This window comes from Gavia stellata, chromosome 22 (assembly GCF_030936135.1).
Source record: "Gavia stellata isolate bGavSte3 chromosome 22, bGavSte3.hap2, whole genome shotgun sequence".
NCBI lineage: Eukaryota > Metazoa > Chordata > Aves > Gaviiformes > Gaviidae > Gavia > Gavia stellata.
This window is the reverse complement of record NC_082615.1, coordinates 4,435,281-4,462,987: the sequence shown is the minus strand read 5'-3', so window position 1 is coordinate 4,462,987 and position 27,707 is coordinate 4,435,281. Positions and strand designations below refer to the sequence as shown.

Genomic DNA, 27,707 nt, shown 5'->3' with positions numbered 1-27,707 from the left:
TTTTTTTACAGAAAAATAAGTATTTAAACCACAAATTAATTCCCCAAAGTATTAAATAACATACCAAAAACTTTATCAAATCTATTACATACACTAATGGGACAAAACCTTGTTGTGTATGTGCGTAATAATTATATATACATTTTTAGCTTAGTTAAGTTAGTGCTTCAAAGTTATCAAGGAAGCCTTACAAAAAATCCAAATGCACAATTGCAGTGTTACTAGAATTCGTCACACCATTTGTAGAATTTAACAATGTATACAATACATTGCATTTAAAAACCTCTGCCTGAATATGCAAACCGATGACTCATTTTTATATTTTTGACTAGTTTGCAAAAAGGCAGGATTTTATACAATTACACAGTAAGTCACTTTCTAGATTCCATGGAATTAAGAACTGAATATAATGATAATTATCCCCATATGAAAACACATTTACTAGTAAAAACAACGGCATCATGCACATCAGAAACCAAAATGCAGTATGAAAATCCAACAGCAAAATGTCACATCCTTTCAGTTGCACTGAACATGTCATTCATTCCAAAGCAGCATTACTGTAGTGAGCAAGCTCTAAAATAAGATCTATTTTTCTTATTTTTGTCTGTGTAGTGGGATACGTTACATAGAGTGTGCTCAATCATTAAACAAGGAGTCCTCGCGTTCAACACTTCACATGAGGGGATTCCATCCAGGTTCCTTTTCCCACCGAGAGCTTAAGAAATTTTACAGCTGTTTCTTGTGCAGTTTTTTGGTGGGCTCTGTGGTGGACGGATAATTTTAGCTTTCTTTAAGCTGTTCCTTTTACTGATGTTGCTGGATGTGAGGGAGTACGAGCGTCCATGCATCATCCTGGCATTAAGGCCATTTGCCATGGAGAAAGATTTGAGATGGCTTCTTAAGGCAACAGGGAGAGGGAGCTTGTCAACAAGATGCACAGGGGTACAGGAAACTATGGCACGGCAACAAAGGTCTTGCAGACTCAGTACTTAAAAACAAGACACAAAACTTGCATTATAATAGCGTGCTTTTGTCAGCCGCATGGCAGTAGCACACCCAGCACTCTGCATGCACCCTGTACTTCCAGGATGAATTCTCATTTCTCCTCCCACACCCTTTCCCACGTGTACATTATCCAAAATATCTGCTGCTTCAGTTTCCTATTTATGTCTTAATACTTAGATGACTGAGCATGTAAGTTCTAGGAAAGATATGTTATTCCCTACAAAAGCAGAACAGGTTATGCCTGCAGACATACATTTTCTGTTTAGAAAGCAAATTGTACAGGATTCCCGATTCTTCTTTTTTGATGTTTTTGCATCAGTGTTAAAGTTTCTGAAAATTATTTTATATTGATGAACGATAAACCTTAGCTAGGACTACATTTACACATTTTCAGTGTACATTGCTTACCCTTGTTTGGCCTCCAGAGCCTGTCCATTCCGTGTCTCATCAATACTATTCTTGCTAGCTCAGTAAAGGACTCTGTAATATTGAAATTACAAAGTGGACTGACTTCAAAAAAAGTCATGCCCAGCCTCTCAGCATAGGCTTGTGCTTGTTCAGTAGACACTTGGCGCTTGAAGGCTAAGTGAAGGCGATTTCCAACCAGGATTTTTGGTACACCAGGAGCATGCTGAGCAAAGAGAAGCAATAAAAAATTAATAGTTTGGCTTCGATTTTCCCCTTCCCTCAATTAAAACAAACAAAAGCTTTTTCAAGATGTAAAGACTAAGTGGCAGGCTGGACCAGATGATTTCTAGAGGTCCCTTCCAGCTTAAATTATTCTATGATTCTCTGATCTAAAAACATCGCCGCTTCAGAGAAGACAGGCTTGCACAGATGATGTGGCAGATCTATAGCAAGAGTGGGACTACAATTTGAAATCTTTGCCCTCCATATGCTTTCCATCAACACCTTTATAGAAATCAGACACTTTAGCTGATATGTTTCCAACTTTCTAGAATGATAAACATAGAAAGAAAATTGTAAACTTGGCATCTTGGATAACTTTGTAGTAAGCGCTGCCTGCAAATGCCAGTAAAAACAGTAGAAAATATCATAAGCAGTCAGTCTTAGTCATCTGTTACAGACTAGTGACACTCCAAGATTGTACCTTACCTCATCTATTTCTTTTATCCATCGATCGATTCCATCAAATGACCAACGATTTGTAATATCATACACTAGTATTACTCCCTGTATTAAAAAAAAAATAATAAATTCTAAGTTTAACAGAGACATAACACAGAGAATACTATCTGTAAATTCTCCAATTCTGGAATAATCTTGTAAGATGCTGAGCAGCTTCTCAATGGAGCAGAACCTCAGCAACCTGTGAAACCAAGCCCCTTCCCTCTGTGTCGATTACAGAAACCCCGACTTAGTTTTAGTGTTTAATGTATTGGTAAATATTTCTTTTTATAGTGGACAAGTTTGGTTGATCAGACACACATCACAAGTCATAGCTAATAAATATTTTTGGTCACATTTGGTAGCTTGACGATTCAATGCTCTTTGCAATTCTGAAACGTAACGGATGCAACGCATCAGAACCAATACGTGTCATGAATTAGCAATACTTAAAAGTCAGAAGCTATAGTGACTTTTAGTGTGTCTTTCTTTTTCAAGTCATTTCTTTACAAGTCATTACATTTCATCACATTTTAGACTATGTTTGTATTTTTCACATTACTCTTGACAGTTTTATGTTACCAATTTCTCTTACTTGGCACACAGTTTTAAAAAGCAGTATTAGCATAGCTTTCGCACGGTCAAAGTAAGATAACATGCTTAAGTTATTGAGGTAACCAACAAGAAGGCATAAGAATACGTATCACTGTATTTTACCCTGATTCAACTTCAATCTCATGGATTTCCCCTCCCCAAAAGAAAATCCTGCCCCTTGTTATTTCTCATGTTTCACGTTCTCTTCAGACTATTACTGAATCTGCATGCAATCTCCAAGCGAGCTACAGAAGCCACCACGATGGTTTGCTAACTCTGCTTTCATTCATCCAACAACAATCACTTGCCACCGAGGAAGTTGTACTTTGCTTACCTGAGCACCTCTTGAATAAGACCGAAATATGGTGCAGAATCTCCCTTGCCCTGATGTATCCCTAAACAAAATAAATTATATATATTTTTAAAAGAAGTAGGTGGCCTCCTATGTTAAGAGTTCAGCTAGATGAACTCTTCTGTACTGATCAGTATCAGCCCTTCTTCCAGGAGTCCTGCAGTAGCAGTCACTAACGCGTAAGAGCTTTTCTCGCTCTCAGCCGTTTCCCCCAGTGGCATTCTGCCCTTTCCTCTACATTGCTCAGATTTCTCCAGGTAAGAGGACAAGAACTTCAAACTTTACTCTTGTGATTGCCCTTGGAAAACAAAGGCTATAACTCAAGTGTACGTACACCACTAGACTTTGCATTTAGTTCAGCTTGAAGAAAGATTGTTTTCACAGCAAAAGAAAAGCGGGAGGAAACAATAGCTATCACCAAGGAAACTAATGGAAAAACAGTGAGTTCTTGATTACAGCAGCAATAGTTCATTATGATGAAGGTATCCCTACAGAGTCACAGACAGCACAGACTTTTAGAAAAGCATGCACCAAAAAAAAGAAGAAGAAAAATAAAAGAAAACCCCACTGCATAAAGTGTTTGGAAGCAAAAATCAAATTTATAGTGAAGAAGGTGGTAAAAAGCAAAATTCCATTAAGACTTTTTGAGGTAGATTACAGATCTTCAAATGCAAGGCACATATTTCCCTGTGTGGTCAACTGCAGAAACATTTCCAATCTGGTAGTTTATGGAGTCCAAAGAACACCCTTGCCCTTCACAGAAAGAATTAAAACATCTCCTTCCTGGCTGCTTCTCAGATAAGCTTTACGTGGTTATTTTTGCTAAGCTATATAAAGTGGAAGGCAGAAGAAGAAAAAGAAAGTAGGTGAACAAAATATCAAGTAATCAGGATACCATATGGCAGAGGACCATTATCCATCATTGCACTTAACATTTGAAACATTATTTTGAAAAGCATAAAGGCAAAAACAACCAATGAAGTCTAAATTAAAAATTACTTAGCTTTGACATGAAGGCATCTAACTCCAGTAATTAAAAAGGTTTCAAACAAAAATAAACACCAAAATTAATTTTAAAGATGGAAATGGCTCAGCATTGTCTCTTGCTAGGAGGAAAAGGATATAATCGTAATAAAAATTCATTTTCACCTCCAATTCTCTACTCTATCTGAACACTGCTTGTTCCTAGAACCCGTCTCTCTGATTTATCTAGGTTATGGTTCCTTGAAAAAAATCACACTCCATCTCCTTCCTGCCCTGCACTGACCTTACTTCTCCGGCTTTCCTGCCATGAGTTTAGGGAAAGAGGGAAACAATGTATTTAAGAGGCAGTAAAGTTGCTGCGTTTTTCAAGTTGCATCACTTGCTGAGTATTTCTAAACGAACCAAGACTGCCACCTTCCAACCACCTTAGCACAGAAGCACCCTGAGAGACCAAATATTTGACCCTACAGGAAAAACATTTGCTGTAAAATAATTTCCTTTCTTCTCAACATGTTTTTAATAAAGATCAAATCACATCAGAATGCATATCAATTAAATTATAGAGCAATAACGCTGCTTTTTTTTTTAACGTTACAGTTACTCAGTTGACCATTACTACTAATAAATTGAGCAAAGGGATGTTGCTATACAATCACCGTATGCTTTCTAAAGTACTTTCATGGTTCTCATCACCAGTGTATTTTATAATCTTTGAAGGCACTTTGAATCTATCTTGAAGGCACTTGTAATCTTTTGTGCCTTTCTTCTGCTTTTATTATACATCTCTCAGGCAAAGAAACTGTAGGGTCCCCCATTTTACATGAAAGAGGTGCAAAACGGAGGTAAAGAGAAAGCCCGACCTCCTCAAAGGGCTAACTGCCTGGCTCACTCTTCCTCAGTTGACTAAATATTTCTGGAGCATAAGGGAGAACTCGTGGCCTGAGGAGCTGCATTTCTGTGTCTGTGAAATATAAATGATGAGGAAAGGCGAAGCACACGCTTACCAGAGCTGCAGCTTGATTCGTCGGCCATCCAGAAGAATCGTTGTAGTCTTATAATCTATACCTGCAGGGAAGACAGTCAGGCAAACCTTAGAGCAGCTTGCAGGTGTACAATATACACACAGGCAGTTACGGATTTCAAAGAAGCCGACCTTAAAAAACGGTATTTGTCATTAGTACTCTAAGAGGCGCATAGGGGTAAGAACAACTTGTTCGTATAAGGTTACAAAGAGTTTTCATATTACTTAAGCTTGGCCCATTCAGAGCAGGTGTCTCAGGCTCCCTTCAGGCTGATAAACTATCTGTTTTATTCATTATCGTGAAAATATATTTAATATATTTAAGCAATATATATGCTTAAAGAGTTTTCTCTTTTCAACAAAAGAAGGCAGTACTAGTTTTTTGCCTTTTCTTTCATACATACGTTGCTGTTCTCTTCCTGCGTTCCCTAGCTTTACTGCCGCTGTTATTTCTTCCTTCCTTATCACCTCTGACTCACAGACAGCTCTTCTATCAGATACACGTGTCCCCCTCTTATATAAAAGCAGCAGATGGTGCAAGAAGCGGCTCTCCTTTTGTCTTCCAGCCTTTCCCATTCCCATCGACAACAGCCGCCTCTGCCCACAAGACCTACGCAGTCAGCGTCCAGCAGAACGCAGGCAGGTCCCACGGATCCCTTCCCGTAACGTGCCCAGGCCTCGCGGTTGAGCTACGGTATCTCTTGGAGATGAGCTGAAGAAGTTCTGCAGTGTTTAAGGGGAGTGTGTATTGTAAGTATGTATGCGTACTTACACAGGTATACACACCCACACATCTAACTTCGCTCACATCTTTATCGTACATTTTGCAGTCTTTGCAAACAACCGTCAGTGCTATATAATATTACCTTTTCACTGCTAACCTGACATGCCCCAAGAAGCAATTAAACTATGTAAAAATAAGCTCAGGTCTAGCATTACTGTTTTCTTGGGCAAAATGAGTGTGTTAGTTTCAATTAGATTAAGTAAAAATAATCAGAAGCAGTTGTGTGGCTGCAGTTGACCCCTGAAAATATCCACCACTGTGCTAGGGTCAATGGCTTTAAACACTGTGCTTCAGTACTGCATCCACAAATTGCATAATTGTAAACATTAAAAGAAAGAAAGGCTTCTATTTTATTAAATGTTATTTACAAAGTGTGCATTCAGTATTCACACCGTGCAGCCAAGCAACAGAGTTTCACCGGAAAATGCATTTTTCTCATGTTTTCTTTGCTGTGTCATAGTAAACTTCTTGACTATTTATTCATAGAGTCCTCCAAATGAAGCTTAAAAGGCATGGAAACTAGCTCTGAAAAATGTACTGCAATGTAATGAGTCTTGTACCTTGAAAAAGAGAGACATGCTTTATTTTCAGAGCATAAGTAAAAGAAGGGCGTGACAAAACCACATCGACATGGAAAAACAAACGCACGCAGAAGAGTGCCCTAATTACTGCTTAAGATTTCAGCACATCTTTGTCAGAGGAAGAGGGATGACAGCGCTGAAGGTGATCCTCTAAGTGTAAGATTCGTTATTATGGGTGGCATCAACATCCAGAACAAAAAAGTTAATCTATATATTAGCGTTTCTATTGATAAACATAACAAATGCTTACCAATAAGATTTTATTTTTCGCTGTAAAGGGGGAAAGAGAAGTTTGAAAGTTTAATAAGAGAACTGCTTACATCATGCTCTCAAAGAAAAAGTATAGCATAGCACGGCACATAAACAACGCCAGAAAATCTGTCTCAGCTGCAAGCAGAACCCTGGGGAGACACCTACCACGCGGGAGATTCGCTCCCTTTGCCCGAAAACATGTTTTGTCACCAAGTTAACAAAATGGACTTCCTGTTGCTCCTCCGGTAGAGTATTGCTAAGTGCTGCTACCAGTTGCAATGAAGAGAGCCCTAAAGCAGTCACCGACAGTCAGTTACCTCCATTTTTGTAAACAAAAAATGGGTTTAAAACCCTCTGGCATGAAGAAGCAGACACGGAAAAGGAAGCCTTGCCCATCTCCTTCTCCACAAGGAAAGGAGTTTGTAAGACCAGGTCTGGAATAAAGAACAGATGTTAAATTACCAAACAGAAGTTACGACCAGGTTACAGTTGTCAGCTGAGTCAGCTCCCCCTGTAGCCACCGGCAAAGAAAAGAGATGCTTCATTTGTGCTGCTTCCAAAATTTGCACCGCACTAAACCGCTCAAATGGCATTTGTCACATGTAAGATGCTATCTGAGGCAAACAAAATTTGAGCCCATTTTATGAAAACAACCAGAAACTTGAATTCACTAAGTTATAATCAGAAGACCCTACTCTCTGAAATGAGGTATGGATGCGCTGCCCCAGGAAACGTTCTCCCACTTAAAAAGCAGGGTAATTTCTTGCCCAGTGCACCATTACCCAATGCGGCTGTCTCCAGGTTTTAGTCTCAAGGCAACTCATTTATACACAACTGTCACCAATTTCTCCTCCAGAACAGACGCTGGGGGACTCCGAATGCTTTTATTACACAGCACAATCGCATCGATTCCTTTTTGTAGGATACCTATTGTAACATAGATACTAAAGTGTACAGTGAAACAAGTTCTTTATCTCTACTACAAATCACTTCACTTCTCTAATTTTCTGGCTTCTTGCATGCCAAAATTTACATTCATAGATTAGACAGCCAGTTGTCAAAACCTTCCACAGCAATATTAGCAAATTGTTTTTACTTCTGTATTGTATTTTCTGACATTAGTAGAGTTAAACCACCTTTAAACTTTATAAGGTAAAGAGATTTTAAACCAACAAATTTTAAGGGATAATTGCACTGCAGTACTATTAATTAAAAATATATTTATCTATGAATTGATTTGACTTGTTACACGGTTTATGTCATTTCTAGCAGCAGTAGCAACTGCTAAACATCTGCCCAATTTGAAAGGCAAGAAAAACAGAGGAGTGGTAAGTCACCTTGCCATAGCCCTACAGAAATGGGGGGGTATTTGCAGTTCTGAGAGCAAGGGCATTTCTCAAGAACGAGAAGCTGAGAGGAATTGCCCGTCACCGAGATCCTGGTAAGGAAGGAGCTAGCAATGACCGGTGAGATGATAGAAAGCAAGCTTAAGAAGCAGTCTTGCTGTGATATGAAGACCAGGTAAAAAAGAAGATCAGGAAGATAGAGGCACTGTGATGGTAAGTCACACGTTATTAGGAAACGGATTTCAAAGAGGCCACTTCATTTCTGTTGCCTGCAGGATAGTTCACTTGAGTCACGTCAACATACAGGTTCACTACTCCCACTTTTACAAGCCGATGAATACATCCTACTGGCAAGTAGGAGTAGATTAGGAAAAAATCTCTTGACACAGCTCCTTCTAGTCAGGCAGTGAAGAGAGGGAGCTAAATTCTTCTGATCATTCCAACTCAAATCAGAGACTGGTTCAGTGCCGTGCCAACTTCACAGCTCCCAGATAAGCACCGAGCTGAAAGGCCAGGGACAGCAACGGGCATTCCAAGCTTTTGGCTCCCTGCCGAAGTGTGAATTGAAGCATCTTCTGCCTTTAATTCAGGCTCTTATCTGTACATTTGGAAAGACACACACAGACACACAAACCCCCCAACATACTACCACCGCTTTTGGAAGACTTATTTTCATTTATTGGCTAAAGTGTTCCAGTTCTCCAGCAGTATTAGGAAATAGTCAAATCTACAAACCACAAGTTAAAATAAACAGTAATTAAAAAAAAAATAATAATCAAACCTATAGACAAAGTCTCGGGACACTGAACAGACTAGGACATTGATATTGTTTGTGCACTGAAAGAACAAGTTTCATCATTTCAGAAATTCTTGAAAACATAAACCATGCAGAACAAACCCTGCATAACACTACAGATCTCATTCCAGCATCCTGTGCTACCGCTGGTATTTCCCGCGGGGTGAAATACCTCCACTAGTTTATCTAAAGTTAATGAAGAGGCACAGCCCATGTTTAGCAAACACTGACACATCCCATCCAGTGAAGGGACATCCATCATTCTGTTAAAAGACATACCAAGCATAGAAAATCAGTACTGCATAGCTAGAGGATACACAGCTGAATAAACCTGGCGCTGTGCTTTGCACCACAGACCATAAACTACTGCAAGTCGCTCAGGTTTAGCCACGCACATAATGTGAAATATTACATCTTTTTTTGTATGACATGCACAAGACAAGTCTGAAAATTATCCTATTACAGACTGCTGCTTACGAAAGCATCTGACAGGTTTCTCAAAAGGTTTTTGAAGAAGAGATGGATTCGGAAACTACCTTACTCTTCAGCTGCTATACAGATAAAAGCAGTTGATACTACAACCTGAACATCTCTGCAATTAGCATTTGCCACTGATTAAGAATCAAAACAAAAAGCCTTTTGCCATGAATCATCAGGAACAGCATGAAACCGTAACAATGAGACCAACAGATGTGGATTGTGCTGTTATAGAAATCAAATGTCCTTCCAGAACATTATTCACTCATTTAGTAAGACAGAATAGCTTTGTTTGGATATGCAACTAATACAAGAAAGGGAAGAAAAAGGCTGCTAAATCAAAAAAAATCAACTTTGAAGTGAACCAGAAAATCCTCCCAGTGCTTAATACTTTCATGTGGATTTTTTTTAATAAAAATTATTTACCTAAAGCCACAAATTGAAATTAAAGAACCTGCAACAAGCCACTAGCCTTGCTGAAAGGTTTGGATTGCTTAAACGTAATTGATTTGTAATAGATCTTGTTCTGCTCAAACACAAAATTAACAGATAGAAACCGGAAAGAAATACTATTGAACCCAGGAATGTAGTAAAATTCCCAAAAAAGCACTTGGCTGTTTGGTAACAACTGCAGTGAATAGAAAACCAGCCTCTGCATCGATGCTTTGCAGCCACTACCACACTATCGCTTCGGCTTCACTGACCACGCTGCATTCATGTCAACACTGATTATTTTAAGGCTTCCTGTGAATTTCTCTTTCTCTTGAAGCTTATAGTAGTGTGTCAAAGCTTCTGGGTTTTGCGATGGGTCTCTTTAGGGCAGAACCCTTCAGTCATTTAAGTTGCTCATTTTGTGTTCCACCAAAGGCAGCATTATTTACACCAAATTTTTTTCTCTTGAGAGTTGAGATTCAGTGATTTACAGTGTGACTAACAGCCAGTCATTTAGCTTTGCAGCAGTGAAAAAAACACACTGCCTCACTTGAACGAAATTTGAAGGCAAACGACTACAGACAGCCCGTTGGTCATATCTTTGGAATATGACATAGAGTAAAATCCAGATTTGTCCCTCAAAATTTTTCATAGAAATTGGATGTTAGCCTAATATTTTAATGGGTTGGAGCTTCTTCTGCATTTGCTTTGGATCTAAGTGTTTCAACTTAGATAAGTTATAGGAAAGGGAAGAAAGAAAAACAGAGGAAAAACCACAAGAACTTTAAGACTAGATTGTTCAGAGCTGTGCTTTACCAATTCAGCACTGGAAGATTTTATTCAGCAGCACATTTGTCCTAGAAATGCTTCCAAAACCGACACTTTTTATACCTGAGAAAGTACAGAATACATGATGACTCTTCATCTCGGAACCTGGTGCACTGTTACACTTTAGCTCATAAACACCGCAAGAACTGGTTTAACTGTTTTTACTTATTCCTCTTGATGTGCCCTTTCTTTGAAGTTTAAGGCATGTTGTTCCTTGTAGATAATTCATGTCAGATTAGCAGCTTTCAGATTTAATTAAAACAGAATCTAACTATTTCAAAATAAAATAAAATAAAAATAATAATAATAATAATAGTAATAATAATACACTCCAGCTCCCTACCTCCATGGCCTGACCATGATTTCATGGTCCTTACCTCCATGGCCTGACCATTGATTTCCATGTCAAACATCTTCTCCGGCAATCATTCACTCCATCAGTTTGTCCAAATTAACCATTCAATAGTAGTTACCTCAGACACATACTCATGTCTCCTTCCCACTGTCTGTGTCTATGCCAATAATTAAGCATCTACAAATAAAATTAAAAAAAAAAATACAGTAATTCAGTGGGATTCTGGGCCTGTATTTAACAAAGTCCACTGAAAACATCCTTCAGGTTCAAAGACTGTCAACTGCACTTGGAAAACACAGTTTTACGTTTCAGAGAGTGCTTAAAACCATTTTCTCATAGGCATGACAAGAATTCAATGGTCCCATCCCTTCCCATTTTAAGCTTCCTCAGCTATCTAGCTTTTCATATATACATTAAAATTGAAGTCCAATGTTTCTCTCTGGAATGCATTTGCAACTGTTTCAAGTATATTTGACAAGTGACACAACTTCCAACTCCATCCATTTATAGTTCCAAGCAAATGGACCCAACAGCATGCTTTTGATTCAAAACGCAACTAAGCTTTAAAAACGAAGCCCTACGTTTTCAACATCATGCTGCAAAGATATAAGCTCTTTGCAATAAAACTGGACTATATCTTTTGATATGTAAGCACAAAGGTCGGGTTACGTGACAGTCATATTTGCCTTCTGCTTGCTATTTCAGAATAATCATCACTTACCAAATTCCAGTCTTTTCCATCACACTTAATTACTGCAATAAAAGTCATCTGTTTGAAAAGCACAGATTGCCTATTCAGATTGAAATAGAGAAATAAAAATTTTAGATCTAGACCGTATTCCTCACCTCATTAATCAAGCCATAAGCCACAATTACAAAGTCTCACAGATAATTCACTCATTTCAATGATGTGACAATTTTCCCGTTTTTAAAAAGAAGCTATTTGTATCAGCGAGCTCAGCTTTATATTTATTTATTTTATATTTATATTTACAGGCAGAGGCACACACCAGTATCACAATCTATCCTTCAGTACACCTGTCTTCCTTTAAATGTTTAAAGGAATTTAGTTTACAAGAAATCTACCTTAAAAAAAAGATGTTGCTCTTTAACAACTACACAGAAGCTTTTCATAGTTGGAAATTTTTAGGGCACCAGGTTAAAATCTGAAGATCTCCGAGCACTCCTCTGGCTCGAGTCCAGACTGTTGTCCTTAGAAGCAACGCAAACGGTACGGGAGGAGAAGTTTGACACAACTTTACGGCAGACCTCCAATACTAATCTGAAAAGAGAATTAACAATCAAAACTCCAAAACCTATATAAGCCCCCAAAAATTAATTTGTCAGACTGCTAATTTACAGAAGCAGTAACTGAAGAAGTTTCTGTTCATCCTTTTACTCTCAGCATCAGTAAGTAAACAAGCCAGTACTTTGTGTATTAAATTCACATCCTCCCCAAAAGAACATGGAAACATCTTGTTAAGTACATGTTTTTTCTAATCGTGCCTTAGCTTGCAGTATTTCTGCTAAGAGAGCTAAATAAAAACTAAACATTCAAGGCAGACGACTGTTTGGAAAGAAGAAAGAAGAAAACTATCTGACATCAGCTAATAATCAACTTCTAACCCAAACCAGTGTACGATCCATTTCCATTCACATTCAGAGGAAAGGAAATAAAGATCCTGAGATGGTATTTCATTCTCCTCTGTCTTAACATTCACTTGTCAACAACGAAATAGCCTCTTTACTATCTAAGGCCTTCGAAATTTGTTTCACAAGAAGAAAGAGAACTGTTCCCATCCCCTGGGTCAGGAAGAAGCGGCGACTACGCACTTCAGTTCATCATTTCCTTTCTTCCACTCCAAAAGAAAAGGGTATCGGAGGCAGACGGTAAGCTTGTCAACTCCACTGTTTACTACAAGTGGCAGCTAACATCCTCAGATGAAAGCTGCTATATATAAACATGTTATTGTTTATAAATAGTAGCACTGCAGGAAAAGGGAATGCTATTATTAGCGTTACTCACCAAAAAACCCCTCTTCCTTTATTTCAGCACACTTTATTAATAAATTTAAAATAAATTGGGAAGAGATTAATACATCATTCCCAGCAATCTTGTAAATGAGGTGTTTTCTTCTCGACCCTTTTTTCCCCAGATGTGAAAGAACGAAGTGAAACGCGGAGCCCGGGGGGAGCAGCGATCACAGAACACCTCTGCCGCCGTGCAGATCTACCTTCTCCTGCACCCAGATCCAACTGCTCACGCACCACACCGCAGCTCGGGCTACCGGCTAAAAACATCACGGTAAAAGACAAGATCCCCAAAACTACCGACAGCTCGGGAGATGGAGTGAGATAGGATTGTTATTGACTGGCCGCAATTATAAGCCAGAGGTTTTTTTATAGTTATTTAAAGCCAATAACATCAGATTATGATTTAAGAGTGAACGTGGATCACTCAGTTCCCTGCACTGGGAAAGGAACAGACTCTTGGCAGAAGACAACAAACACTAGTTTTACGATTTCCCTGCTTGTCTCTCCAAATTCTTTGCAAGAGAACTCAACGTAAAAACACGTAACATCAAGAAGTTCCCAGTTTATAGTCATTGTTATAAAACAGCAACAGTATTTTAAAAGAGCTCTTTTCTACTCAAGATTTGCATTTGATAAAAAGAATCGCCCACCACTTTTAGTCCATTTACTATCGAAGTAAAGATGACCATAACCTAGCACCAGTGAATTTGATTTAGAAATTAACCTCTATTATAAGTATAGGGAAAAAAATAAATTCTTCTACAATACCCTCTTCTCACTGCCGCTGTTCATCAGTTCCTGCAAGTAAGAGCTGGATTGCGAGATGAATCCCTTTGCATACATCCAGCGTTTTGCTAACAAGCATCCTATCTTCCTAAAAATCTCAGTTATGTTATTTTCAAAGAGCATCAGCACTCAAGAGCAGCCTTTCGTTCACAACCCCACCTCTACACTCCTTGCAATTAAATAAAGTTTTAAATATGATTCTTTGTTTCATCTTCTTTAAGATACACATGCACGCCAAACAACAGCTACGATGTGGTGCTCTGCATACCCATGGCATGTACAGTGAAGGGAAGCTTGGCCAGGCTAAGACAACTGACCCAAAACAAGTGCCGAAAGTTTTAGATGAAAGTTGATTGTCCAATATTTTCAGTGCTTGTGGATATCTTCGTGGTATAATAATTCTTTAGCATGCAGCTTAACAGTGGGGCTCAAATCGTCCTGGTGCAAAAGAAAAAGATCAGAGGGCAGGTTACGTATCTTTTAAAATTCTACAAACCAAGAAAAATGGGACGCAGCCATGCGGAACGTGCCCTTACTTATATCTTAAACACTAGGTTTGAATTATGGCCAGAATCTGGAAGGGAGAATAGCTTCAAAACTACCATAAAATATTAAAACCAGATGTGATATTTCACATTTTACAATATTTTCCAAGAGAGAACAATGACCTTTTATGTCTTGACACTTCATTAACAGTAAACCAGTTCAAAAATACTTGGCATGAGAAGAATCACAAGAATATCCAGCCACCGTTATTCTGAGCTATATGCCTAAGAGCTCACTGAGAACAGTTGTGAATCTCTCCAAAACTTCCCTAGGCTTTAAATCAAGTCTCAAATAAATGATTGTAAAGAATTAAACCACCACTTTCAGTTAAGCATATCAATATATCCTAACAATTAGAAAAATCAGAATTGTTTCATAAGCATCTTCGTGTATTACGAAATAGTAAGTAATACTTATGATAAATGGCAAGATATAATCAAGGTTTACAAAGAACAATCCAAAAAGGCTACTCCAGGATGCCATCAATACTCTCAGAAGTCACAGCAGTATTTGTCGCCAAGTGTGGTAAAAAGAAGACAAGCGGGTCATTTTTTTGCCCCCCACGAACCACTGCTTGTTAGAAGAGGATAAAAGATTACTTGAAAAATAATTCTTTGAGCTGAACAAGTCATGAATTCTATCACTAGGATGAATTGAAGATGAAAGTGGGAATTCACAACAAGTAGGTGTAAGTGCAATAATTTTGCTTTAAAGACACCAGAGAGCAAAATTCATATCGTTATTGAAAAATTACTCAAAAGCGATCATCCAGAAAACAGAGAGCTATCATTCCCAAAGCACAGACACTTGAAAAGGAAGAGCTTTCAAACTGACCTCCAAACCAAGCAACAGAAGACCAACCGCACCTCTTAAATTTGGAATTACAAGTGAAACACATGCTGCAGGAAAACGGGCTTTACAGATAACGTTACCATTAACTCAAGGAATTCCCAAGTCATGAGATATCTTCAGGACATATACTTTAATTAGAAAAAGGAAGGAAATTATGTCTGGCTTGGATTACGCTTCCACTTCTCCCCCTCCTCCTCCCCAGCTATTCCAGCGGAAGAGTTGCCAAATTTATAACTGTACTGCTTTGCCAGGACAAAAAATTAACACAGAAGGCTAGCAAACAATCTTTGTTAGGATTTAAAGGAGAAAGACAGACTATACATTACTGGTACAAAGTTCTTGTTCCATTCATCCTTTAGTTGGTTTCAGCTTTCCAAGAAATGAAAATAAACTGATTGCAGGTGAATAGGATTGAAGAGGACAAGAGGAAATGGCCTCAAGTTGCGCCAGGGGAGGTTCAGGCTGGATATTAGGAAAAATTTCTTCACTGAGAGAGTGGTGAAACATTGGAAGAGGCTGCCCAGGGAGGTGGTGGAGTCACCATCCCTGGAGGTGTTCAAGAAATGTGTGGACGTGGCACTGCGGGACATGGTTTAATGGGCATGGTGGGGTTGGGGTGATGGTTGGACTTGATGATCTTACAGGTCTTTTCCAACCTGAGTGATTCTGTGAAAGGAAATTTCAGGCTGGAGCCAGCTCAGAAGGTTGTCTAGATCCACCTCCTGCTCAAAACAGGATCAGATAGGAGGTCTGGAGACTGCATAACCTCTCTGAGCAACCTGTTCCACAGCTTGACTGTCTTCACGGTAAGAACGTTTCTCCTCTCACGCATCCTGAACCTCCCTTCTTTCAACTCACACCAGTTGTCTCTTACCCTCCCACCACATGCAGAGCCTCACTCCGTCCTCCTGATGACCTCCTCATGGGTCCGGGGAGGCTGCTCTCAGGTCACCCCCCCGAAGGTCTCTCTCCTCCAGAGAGGTGACTCATCAGTCTGCGGCCAAACTTCAGGTCAGTTGTTAGAACGGCAGACTTTTCTTCACTTAAAAACTATGGAATTACTTTTCATGTAGTCTTCTGCATTGAGCTAGCCTGTTTTGCAGATGTTGAAGACAAATACAGAGTAGACGGATAAGTCTACTCTGCTTATAAAACTGTCGTTCTCAAACAGTACCAGACTGAACTCCTGTTTGGAGGCAGAACCTAGAATTTATATGGAAAAATTATTACACCACATGTATTCTTGGACTATAGAATCTTCTTGCTCCAAGACTAATATCATTCTAAAAGGAACCGTGTTTCCTGTCTGAACTGAAAGAGAAAAATCAATTTAAATGTTTAGAGGTTATGAACTTGTTTAAATTTCCATTTATCACGCTTTTATTTGATAAAGTATGTGTTCAAGTTAAACCACAAGCTACTACTTCAGAAGAGGTTTGAAAAGTCAAGGCTGTGCTTTACACAGACTTCATTTAGCAGATTTACCGAAGAAAACATACAGAAATATTAGAAGAACAGAGTCCCGAGGGACTGAGATCACGCACTGTGTACAGGGATTGCTAAAAGAATTAGAAAAGAAGTGTACGTATCCCGATACCCGTGTTAAAAATATTGCACCACAAGACTCTCCGTATACTGACTCAATCATTCCATGGAATGCATCAGCTACATGAGCCTCTTTTCCTCAGTCTAGTCTTGAGAGAGTATTAAAAAGGCTGCCAGACCTGCTGGGTCTCTTCTGGGTTTTCCAGCTGGCAGTTTCATATTTCATGCACTTAAATATCCCATTTTAAGGCACTGCGTAAAGTCAGCTTGCAAACAAAGCGTAAGGGTACAGAACATACATTAACACATCGTTGTTCCTAGAATTTTGAAGGGATGAGTTATTTTGATTCCAAACCTACGGACTAAAATACCCCTACCCCCCTTTTTCTTTCTTTTAATTAAACTCTGTTCTTTAAAATAGTTTCTGTTTCATCCAAATATCTATAATGGCTCATTCTCTATAAAAATGGTCAAATGAAACATACAACTCTCAAATACACTTATGACTGCTCCTTCAAGATATTCTTTCAGAGTACATAAGCATTCTTAGCTATTTCAGCTTTGCTGATGTGGGATTACAAGACAAGGTATGTTGGTAAGGTCAGGGGAGGGCTCCTCACCTCAAGTCGTAGCCCAGAGGAAAAATGAGAGCAATGGCAGGAGCGTAACAGTGAGTTACTAACTGCCAAGATGTGCTCAAGATAAATATAATATATAAATATAATATATAAATATAATATATAAATATAATATATAAATATAATATATAAATATAATATATAAATATAATATATAAATATAATATATAAATATAATATAAAACCTGGGGGGAAATAAAGAGGTAAATTCGGAATCATAAGCCTGGGACACACCACACAGTAAACAAATTATGGTTATTAAATACAAGTGATTGGCTTGCATTTGAAAGTGGGAAAGATCAGCTGCAATTCAGCTAGAGCAAATGTGTCACCCTTGGACGGCGGCTCGCTTTTAAACACTGTCACGTGTTCAGTCTCCTCTACGTTTCCATCTGCACACACATGGGACTTTAACTAGCCATCTATTAAAATATATGGCTTAACTAGCCGTATATTAAAAATAGGTGATCTCCTTCTGATCCAAGAATGAAAGCATTTTGCAAAACATTTCCCCAGTTGTGTGTCCTGAAGTACTCTTAAAGAATATGCACTATTTTAACAAACACAGTTAAAGCAGGCATTTATGGCACTGGGAGTTTATGTTATATGAACACGAAGCTGAGCCCCAAAAATAATTTATTGGGGGAAACTCGAAATCTCCCAATACTGGATTGGGAAGGTTGGCAGGCGCGTGAGAGAAGCAGACCTCGGAAAGCAGCTAGGTTTGCATGTTCCTGCTAAACAGAATCTCTCTTACCACGTTTAACAGACTGCTAGGCTAAATGAGCTCAAGACAACACTTATGTTCTTAACTTTGAAACCAGTTACTTTTCAACACGCACAGAAATCTCCATTCCAGAAATTCTCATCATAGTTCCTCCACCTCTGCATATTAAACTACCAGTTTCTACTTTGAAATCCAATGTTGCACAAATAACTTTAACGGCCAAGATCACTCTGGAGTAACAGCCTTGGCTCTTCTAGCCTCCTCGTGCTCACCAGCTATTGCTCAATCACCTCCGTCTTCCGAGACCGCTTGCTGATTTCGCACCGTGCTTTCGTGTCAGCACCCTTCCATGGCAAACCCCACGCGACAGAGGCAAATAGCAAAGCCGTTATATTGGCTTTTGGCTTAGCACAAGACTACATCTCATGAACAATAAAGAGCTTTCGTCCTTCCGACAACAAACATGATTCCAAAATACTTAGTCTTCACTGTTTATATGCCTACAAAACAGTAAAAATAGTACTGACCTGACAGAAATGTTTTTGCACCCATGTAAGGGTGTTTTCCCTGCTAGGTCCTACCTGTCCTTCCCCCAGCTGGAGAAGAATTACTTTTCTGTCCTAGAGAGGATTCTCACCTTGCCTTGAGCACAGTTCGGAGATTTGGTTCAGCCAGTCTGAACGTTAGATGAACCAGAATATGTTCCACGTCCTTAGAGATTTATACCTTTAGGATATAAACCCCACGCCTCCTGTGAAGAATCACCGATCGGATCCAGTAAGTCTCAGCCAAACACAGCACATATATTCCTTTTACCAATATGCAGTCAGAGCAACAGTCTAATTAACACATCAAGCAAGAATGTAATTATACCAAACGCAGGTACGTACTACATTAAAGCCTTAAGGCAGCTGTTCTTCAACACTTTGTCCCTCGGCACAGCTCGTTATTGATGATACTGTCTCGTTTCTGCTTATCCCACCCAGCAGAAAGAGGATACTCTCTCTAATGCCACAACCTACTGTAGAGGTGTGAGCAAGCTTAGCTTCTGGACCTTTAAACCCTCTCCACTCCTGGGCAGAAACACCATCCTAACCTCGTAGTAATTAGTTTTCTAACTTTCCACAGATGGGGGTGACAATTTAGACACATCAACAGCTGTTGTGAACAGCAGTATGTGTGAGGACTTTGCCCTGAGTAGGTACTGAACTACAGTCAGTACTGGCAGCTGATTTCAGCCCCCCTTTCTGAAAGACTGGACATTAAATACACAGCATATGTTGGTAAATCAGTGTTTGATCTGCAGCACCTTCACTTACCTGATGAACTCGCAGCTCTAACCGGAGTATTTGACTACGTGGCTTGTCCAGTTCCTACTTCCATATTACAACACATCCAGCCATAAAAGAAACAATTGTTTGTACAGATGTGTTCCACTATACCAACAGATTTAGATGGGGATAAAAAAAGCACAGCAAACCCAAACCAAACATGTTTAGTGTATTACATTTGAGATGCTCCTTGAATAAAACCAGCACGGCAAACACTAGCCCATGTCGAGTATTTTGTGTAAATATTGCATTAGTTTCGTATTTTCAGACTCACATGAAACAAAATCCAGAAGAGCTGAATAAAATGGGATACAAAGAAAAAGTTAGCCACTTTCTATTCTTAATCCCATTTTCCATTCTCGTTTAGCTCCCAGAACAAAAACAAATTTACAGCAGTATGTAAATGTAATTTAACCAACATATTGGATAAAACTGGCACAGGCAAACACAATTTTGGTTAGGCCAAAGCACTTGAAAGGACTCAATTACCTTGAAGTCTGACCACTTTTCAAAATAGCCTGGACTTCGTCTTTCATGTTGCACACCTGCCTGAGAGCCTCACGGTATTTTTGGTTTTACAGACACTTTCCCACTATGAAAAAAATAGGGGGGGGTGGAAGACCCCAGTAGCCCAAGGGAAACTGAGGCAGGCAGCACATAGTGCTATTGAATGAACGCAGGTGAGAAAGACAAAGCAAGAGGAAAGTAAGCTACTGCTGTAGCCTCTTTTGTCACGACAATCTGAAGTGTTACTTGTAGCAATAGCAGATACCAAATTCAGACAAGTGTGTGCAGGTTGGTTTTAGGCAGGAATCTGAAAAACCTCCCCGTGATGTTAAGATTTCAAGGCTTCTTCATTCTGAAACCGTGCAATGATACGCTTGACCAAAATTGAGGTGTTTTCTTTGCTCTTTTGGTATGGTTGTTGAATAGACCTTGCTAAGAAACAGAAAAGCCAGTTATTGGAAGAGAACAAGGTACACAAACCTCTGGTTTGAATACGCGCATGCGCGCACAGTTTTGATTTTTTTCCCTCCAATACAGTTGGGCGAGTAGAAGAAAGGGTGCAATAAAGCAAAACTAATTTTCTGAAAGGTTTGATGAAAGACACGAAAAACCATACGCTGCCAAGCAGGCCTCGATTTCTATTACTCCATTAAATCAAGCAAGGTGAATATTCATTGTTTCACCAGATGTGCAAGATCAGCTAACGAATACAAACCCCAACATTGACCGACTGACCTGACCATCACAGGAAATGCTCCAGAATCCTTCACCTTTACCACCTTGTTTATGAAGAATATGGACAAAGAGGTAAAAAAGGTGTCACTCAAGCATGCTGCCATGTGTCAGGGAAGAAAACACAATGTACTGGTCTCATGAGACGGGCAGTTCTCAGCATGACAAAGGCAGCACGAGACTCCAAAGTTGAGATTTGGGGATCGGGGGAAGGCGCACGAATGGAAGCAAAGAACAAAGCCAACCTGCATTAGACCATAAGCATTTTTTTTTTTTTTTTTTTTTTTTACAGATGGAAGTGTGTCATAAGTAAGTGTCTGTCATAGTAAGGCAAGAATAAGGGGAATCAGGTCAAACCAGGATCCACATTTTCAGCTAACATATGCCTCCCCTAATTGACTGCCTGTTAAGAAGAACTGCTACTCCACCGTGCTATCACCTGGAAGAGACAAAACGCAGTTGGTGGTGGAAAAGGGGGAAGTTACTTCCGTTTTTCCTCTTTTAAACGCAGTGAAAGGGGAAGAGCAAGTACAGAGTGGGTAGCAATTTCTGTTCACTGAGCCTTCTTCACATGCAGTGTATAATACCATTTAAAATCAACGTCATCTTTCAGCAGTAAGCAGAGCTCTTGTAAGATAACACATTAAAGGGGCAGTCATAACTAACATCTTTAGAGTAGGATCTATTACTGCTTTAGAGACTCATCCCAAAATAGGTTAGACGCCCTATTTGAAGCAACTATTTCTTGCCACCAGTGCCACGGAAGCCTACAGTAATCCCACAGAATCATTCAGGTTGGAAAAGACCTGTCAGATCATCAAGTCCAACCGTCAACCCAACCCCACCATGCCCATTAAACCATGTCCCACAGTGCCACGTCCACACATTCCTTGAACACCTAAGACACTAGAGATAAGACACTGGATGTCTTCTAGGCACTTAGGCGTATGAAGTCAAGCCTCACCTGCTTTTCCTTGTACAAGAATGCAGTTTAAATCCTTTTAAACTGAGATCAATGGGCGTACAACTGGATTTTAACAAAATTCAAGGCAGAAGAAAATTCACACCTATTCAACCTTTTAGGAAGTTACTTCATGACAGCTAAGAGCGATCACTTTTTGCTCTCCTTGTGCTGTGAGATAAAGTCTAGTCTATTTATAAGCAAGCATAATTAACACCAAAAGGCATTTATTTACTCAGACACTGGTGCTCAGCAGCTTTAAATAACTCTTCTGCTGGAGAAATCCTAATAGAATGGACTGAAGGTTGTCCCTAAAAGCTGGTGCTACGTGCAAAGAAATACAGAAACGTAATGATGTTGCCATTAGTCTCTATTGCAATCTTTAGATCATGTTGCGTTTAGGAACTTGTAATGGCTTCAAAATAAGTCAGTGATAAGCAACCCATCCTATTCATTATTATACTGGTAGGAAAACAAAAGAATTTTATTTCCCCTTCCTTTCAGCCAAGTAACATTTTCAAAACCACAGTTTTATGAAGACAGAACAGAGAAACTTAACATCAAATCTTTGTGGTAAGACTTTTATCTCCATTAATTCTGCATTTGGTCTTGTTGGGGGCGAGGGGAAGAAACCACAGTCAGCTCACAAACCTAACTCGTTTAATTTCTCAGGTTAACGATATTTCCTTTTGTTTCCTTATTTTACTTAGGGCCCATCCCCTCCTCTTTACACCAAGGAATGGCTTTGATCTGTGTATTACGCTATCAGGAAGAGCCGCCACAAACTCCAAGTTTGTCTGCTGGGATGCGAGCAGGTGACAACTACCCCGGTGGAAACGCTCCCGATGTATAAGGTAATCTGGCTCTCCCCATCAAGGTCTGGTTGAGGTTGGGCCATCCAAGCTCCAGGCCTGCGTTCTAACTGCTTAGAGATCGAGACAACCGCTTACTAATGCCCACAACTACTACACACCGGGATCTTTTCAAGCGTTCGGGTAAGACAACCAATACCCCGGTGAAGTTCTCAATCTAAGGACAGACAGAATTTATGGGAAGAACAAACAACTGTGATACGAGCCAAAAAGGTCACTAGGTGAGAAAGGATGAGGCACAATTTGTCAGTTTAAACCTGATGTTCCTGCAAGAAAAGGAGTAGGAGTACGCAGGTTTGAACAATCATTCCTTTCAGTCCCTGCGTCAAGCAACCACACTGCAAGCGTATTTTAGTATGAAAGCAAAACCAGGATCCAGCTGAATAAAGGTCTGTTAGTGCAAAACATCAAAATATTTGTCTACCTAGTGACAGCACATCTAAGGTAATATGTTCTAGTCTAGAAGGAATTATTTCCTCTGAATTTGGTCTGATGAGAAATTAACAAAAGCAAAGGTTCTGCAGTTCTCTTTAAGATCATTTTCGTGCAGTTTTTCTTACCAGGTTAAAGACCAAGTGTGTCCAATCTCTTGTAATTCCAGTTTTGGACAAGATGTGGGAGAACTGAAAGGCAGGTTACCCAGACAACTAACCTTCCTGCCTACCTGCCCATCTCCAGGATTACTGCTTTCTAAATTACCTCTATGAATCACGTTCACCAACGCACCTTCCATAGCAATCCTCACTTTGTTATGTGAATAAAGCTTCTTCCCTTCTTTTTTCCAACCCAGAGCCCTTTGGTCCTTAAGAAAAATTTGGAGACCAAGAGATTGTACTCCTTCTTAATAGAGGAACTATGCCAAATGCTTTCAAACCACGGCTTGTGGACCAGCAGCAGCTTGCAGGGACTTGACTGAGCACACGATGCTGGCTTTCCTTCCCATCCCCAGATTTCATATCATTTTTGTGTACTGACAAAAAATAGTATGACATACGACTGCTGTATTTTCCTGGGAATGAGAAAGATGGCAGATTTATTTTTGAATAGTTAAGAAAATGCCTGCGAAAAATTAATTTGTGGTTTATACAATTAAAGTTTGAGCCCATAGAGTTGAGATGAGACAGTTACATAGCTGCACAGAAAACCTTCAGAAATCTGGTGGCTAAAAAAACCCCAAACAACCACCAAAACAACCAAAACCACCCACACACTGTTCTCGTCAACTCCGGGTTTTATCTTCATTCTTCTTGTCTACTTAACTGTCTTTGATGCTGCTGAAGCCAACAACCAACCAAAAGCCCCTGATCCTTCTTTGCTGATGAATCCATCCTCACTCAGCCTTTCTTCCACCTCTCTTAATATCCCATGGGGTTCATTTAGTTTCTCCTCCTTCCCAAAGGCGGGGTCACACTCTGCTCAACACCCTGTCCTTCCCTAAACTTCCGTTATACACAATCTGTCTCTCTACTTCTTCGAGCATTGCAGCGCGTCTTAGCGATAGCTCCCGTTGTTTAGCACAAGCAAGAACCCTATACCAACGCTAAATTCTAACTTTTCTTCCTCAACTCTAACGCGCTGCTGTCTTTTCCGAAAGCCAGCCCTTTAGGGTCACCTTTCTGTTTTATCCACGGAATTGGGAAGCTCTCGGAAGAGCTGGGCTTATTCACGGCCTCCTGTCCTTCCCCCGGAGCACCCTTTGTAGGTCATCTTTTGCTTTCCAAACTTCTCAACATTCACATTCCCATCTTCAATTGACTGAATTTCAGCAGCGAGAGAAACCGCTTTCCCGTTGCGGTAAACACCAAATTCTGTCTCTCTTGCACCTACAAATTTAAACAACGTCCCAAATTCCCACGCTTCATCCCAAGAACTCGTTTGTTCTCATTTCCAAGGCCCTTCAGTACTCTTCCTCTCTCTTCTCAGTTGCTCTTGTCTCTTTTAACCATCTCCCTCCTCTCCCGTTGTAGTCTCAAAGCTATTCCCTTTCATCAAGCTCCCCAACCAAGTTTTGTCATTTCAAAGCTCATACACGTGGCACATTTTGACAGAATCTATCACACCACTGACTTTCTCCTTCCGATTCAGAGACCCAGCTGGCAGCACGCAAGCGGTAGATCCTAGCAGTTAACTAAGCACTTGAAAACGGTGGAAAAGTCAGTGTTTATGGAGCTTTTTTAATCAAGTTAAATTAGAAAATGAGTCATAATACCAACAGGATGTTTAGCTCTATCCCTCTCCCTGCATCTCTATTTTCATAGTCCCTGACCGGCACGGATTCCTCACAGCTGCATCCTACGCAGCCCCGCTCGGATGATGTAGGAACGGCTGAGGGGATACCGGCAGAGAAGGGCTATCGGATACAGACCACCAGAGACCGGGCGGCGTACGTGCAGCGTTCAAAAGTACTTCAAGTTTGATGCACTCAAGAACATTATACATTGAAGAGTGAGAAAATATTTTTTGTGAACTTCCAGTTAAAATCTTTCCTTAAGTGAGTATAGACAGTATATTACGATTGTGTAAACACGGAGGCTCAGTATGTACAAAAATTCTTAATTATGACACTAGTTGCACAAAATTAAAAATCAGATTATATTTCTTCCACATTCCACTACCGTGCTGTGTGTTGTATCTGCCCTCCTCTTGCAACTCATCTCCCTCTCTTCAGACATGCTCATCTTCTCGGGGCTAAGAACTTCCTTCGGTCTCGGTGAAAGAGTGACCTTTGCATAGGAGAGTTTGTGAGGTCCTGAATTACCGTATTCGCCTAACCTTGTAGAGTTCAGACTGATAAATACCCTGGTGAAGAGACTACTACCCATGAAACAGCGCATAAAACTTACAACCCTGTATGTATACCTTTTGAAGTTATTAGTAGCGACGAAGAATTTCCAAGCTGCATGTTAAGTACTCGCAAAATAATTCAAAAAGAATATTTGTATTCCTTGACTGTCAAGAAATCTGTTCACGGAGTTGTAGTGTTAGCCACACAGTTTAAATATTTTAAGAGCAAAACCACAAACATCACAAGGTTTACATGCTAAAGTCTGAAGTAAGACTGATGAGCTCGGGAGCTGGTCGAACAGTCTCTCTCAGTTATGTCAAGATACACTGGAGACTAAAGTGCTCCTTCAGCATAAGAATTTATAAACCAGATTGTGCGTACAGAACAGAGCCAGACTAGGCTCTCCCTGAGCCTTCTGTCCCTTTTCTCCAACCACCTGGAGAGCATGGAGAGTAAACGCACTGCAGCACCCCAAGGAGTAATTCAGCAAAACTATTAAGCAAACATCTTAAAATGTACCTTGATGCCTTCAAGGAACGGTCTGACTCATAGCAATGGTCGAGCAAACTCTCCTCCCTCCCTCCCTCCAGTTCTTCGCTGTGAATCAGTACTATGAACTCAACACAACAACCGATCCTAAGTCAACGTAGAGCCTTCCAGTGAATTAACTAGTCATGGACTGGCAGTATATTAAAGCAACGGGTAATCTGACAAGATAATTCGCTCTTTAATATGCCGCATGATAGATGTGCACGAGGGGAAAAAAAAGAACTGCAAGTAGAGTGTGTTCCAGGCAAACGAGATTGGGGGAGTGGAAAGAAGAGAATGGGTGGGAAGGAAAATAGAAACCCCCTTTTCCCTGAGCTGTTAGCTTAGTTTTAGATCAGTCTGCAATGTTCACAACTCCTTGTTCTGCAGACAGAATATATCTGGCATGGATGAGGCTCTTCAGTCTTGCCCTTTAAAAAGCTTAAGTGAAAGAACATACTACAAACATGAACCTTGGTCTTAAAGGGCTACTATTCTGATATTAAGAACATGACAGTGAAAAAAGGGAGGGAAAAAATATCTCATTTTCTGCTCTTTCAGTGAAAGTGGTTCCACAGCAAGTACCTGTGCTGTTTAACAAAGATCCTTTACTAGAAAAACATATTTATTAGTATTTCCCTTTGCTCACTGATGACAACAGAAAAATCACGGAATCACTACGGTTGGAAAAGACCTGTCAGATCATCCAGTCCAACCATCACCCCAACCCCACCATGCCCACTAAACCATGCCCCGCAGTGCCATGTCCACACGTTCCTTGAACACCTCCAGCGATGGTGACTCCACCACCTCCCTGGGCAGCCTGGTCCAGTGTCTCACCACTCTCTTGGTACAGAAATTTTTCCTGATATCCAGCCTGAACCTCCCCTGGTGCAACTTGAGGCCGTTTCCTCTTGTCCTACATAACCGCTTAGGGAGACCGGTCCTGTCACCTCGATCAATACATTCCGGGTGTTCAGACATTTCTCTTGAACCAGTGATTCTCTTGAATCAAAGATTCAAGATTCTCTTGAATCCAGAACCAGTTTCACGCATGAGATCCCTGTGCTGTATTTCCCTGTATATCCCCCCGCACGGGATTTTAAACCCCGGCAACGGTTCCAGCTGCCTTCTGAAAACTACGTCCAGCAAGACACCACCCAGCACGCCTCTGCCCGCACCCCCGGTGCCCTCCGGTGCTGCCGGCGAGCTCCATCCAGCAGCAGGAGCCCGCAGCAGCGGTCAGTTGTCTCCGCCGTTGGCCGGGCTGCGTTCCCCCCCCCCTGCCCGGGAGCTGCCCTTTGCCTCCTGCGCGGCCGCAGCCCCGGACCCCGAGAGGCCGCAGGGCCACGGCCGCTTGTGCAGGCGGCGGCGGGAGCAGCGGGCCGAGGCACCGCGTCCCAGCGGGGGAAACGGCGGCGGCGCGGCGCGGCTTACCCAGGCTGTGCCCGTAGGGCGACTCGCTGGCTCCGTCCTGCAGGCTGGCCAGGATCTCCCCCTTGCCCACGTCGCTGTCCCCCACCAGCAGGAATTTCAGCAGGAAATCGTAGGCTTTCACCGGGCTTCCCAGGTGGCTCATCCTCCCCGAGCGCTCAGCTCCCGCGGCCCATCCCGGGGCCCGGGGGGGGCAGGTCACCGCGGCGGGCAGCGGCGCGGGCAGGCAGCGGCATGCCCGGCGCTCGCGGGGGAGCGGCGCCAGGCGGCGGCGCGGTCCCGTCACGGCAGCGGGGGCAGCGCCCGCCGCGCCATCCCTCGCCGCGGCCGGAGCAGGCAGGCTCTCGGGGCGCGCCTCCTGCAGCGACGGGAGGCAGCGGGGTCAGCGGCCGGGGACGGCGGCAGCGCGCGCCATGTCGCGACAGAAGGAAGGCGACCGTCTCTTCCGACGGAGGGCGCGACCCTCTCCCCGCGGGGCGCTCGGCACTGCC

General features: G+C 41.1%; 1 protein-coding gene across 2 annotated transcripts; it reads right to left on the bottom strand.

Annotated features, from left to right (window-relative positions):
- Positions 1–69: 69 nt before the first annotated feature.
- On the bottom strand, positions 70–27,361 carry RAB40B (RAB40B, member RAS oncogene family). Of its 2 annotated transcripts, none has more exons than XM_059827965.1 (6): positions 27,220–27,361; positions 5,071–5,131; positions 3,065–3,125; positions 2,125–2,202; positions 1,417–1,639; positions 70–991 (listed from the first exon to the last, which is right to left on the bottom strand). In XM_059827965.1, exons 1-6 carry the CDS (start codon positions 27,359–27,361, stop codon positions 720–722), a joined length of 837 nt encoding a protein of 278 aa, XP_059683948.1. In that variant the 3' UTR covers positions 70–719. The 2 variants fall into 2 exon arrangements, with proteins under 2 accessions (XP_059683948.1, XP_059683949.1); XM_059827966.1 differs by having other exon boundaries at positions 1,417–1,582.
- Positions 27,362–27,707: the final 346 nt, after the last annotated feature.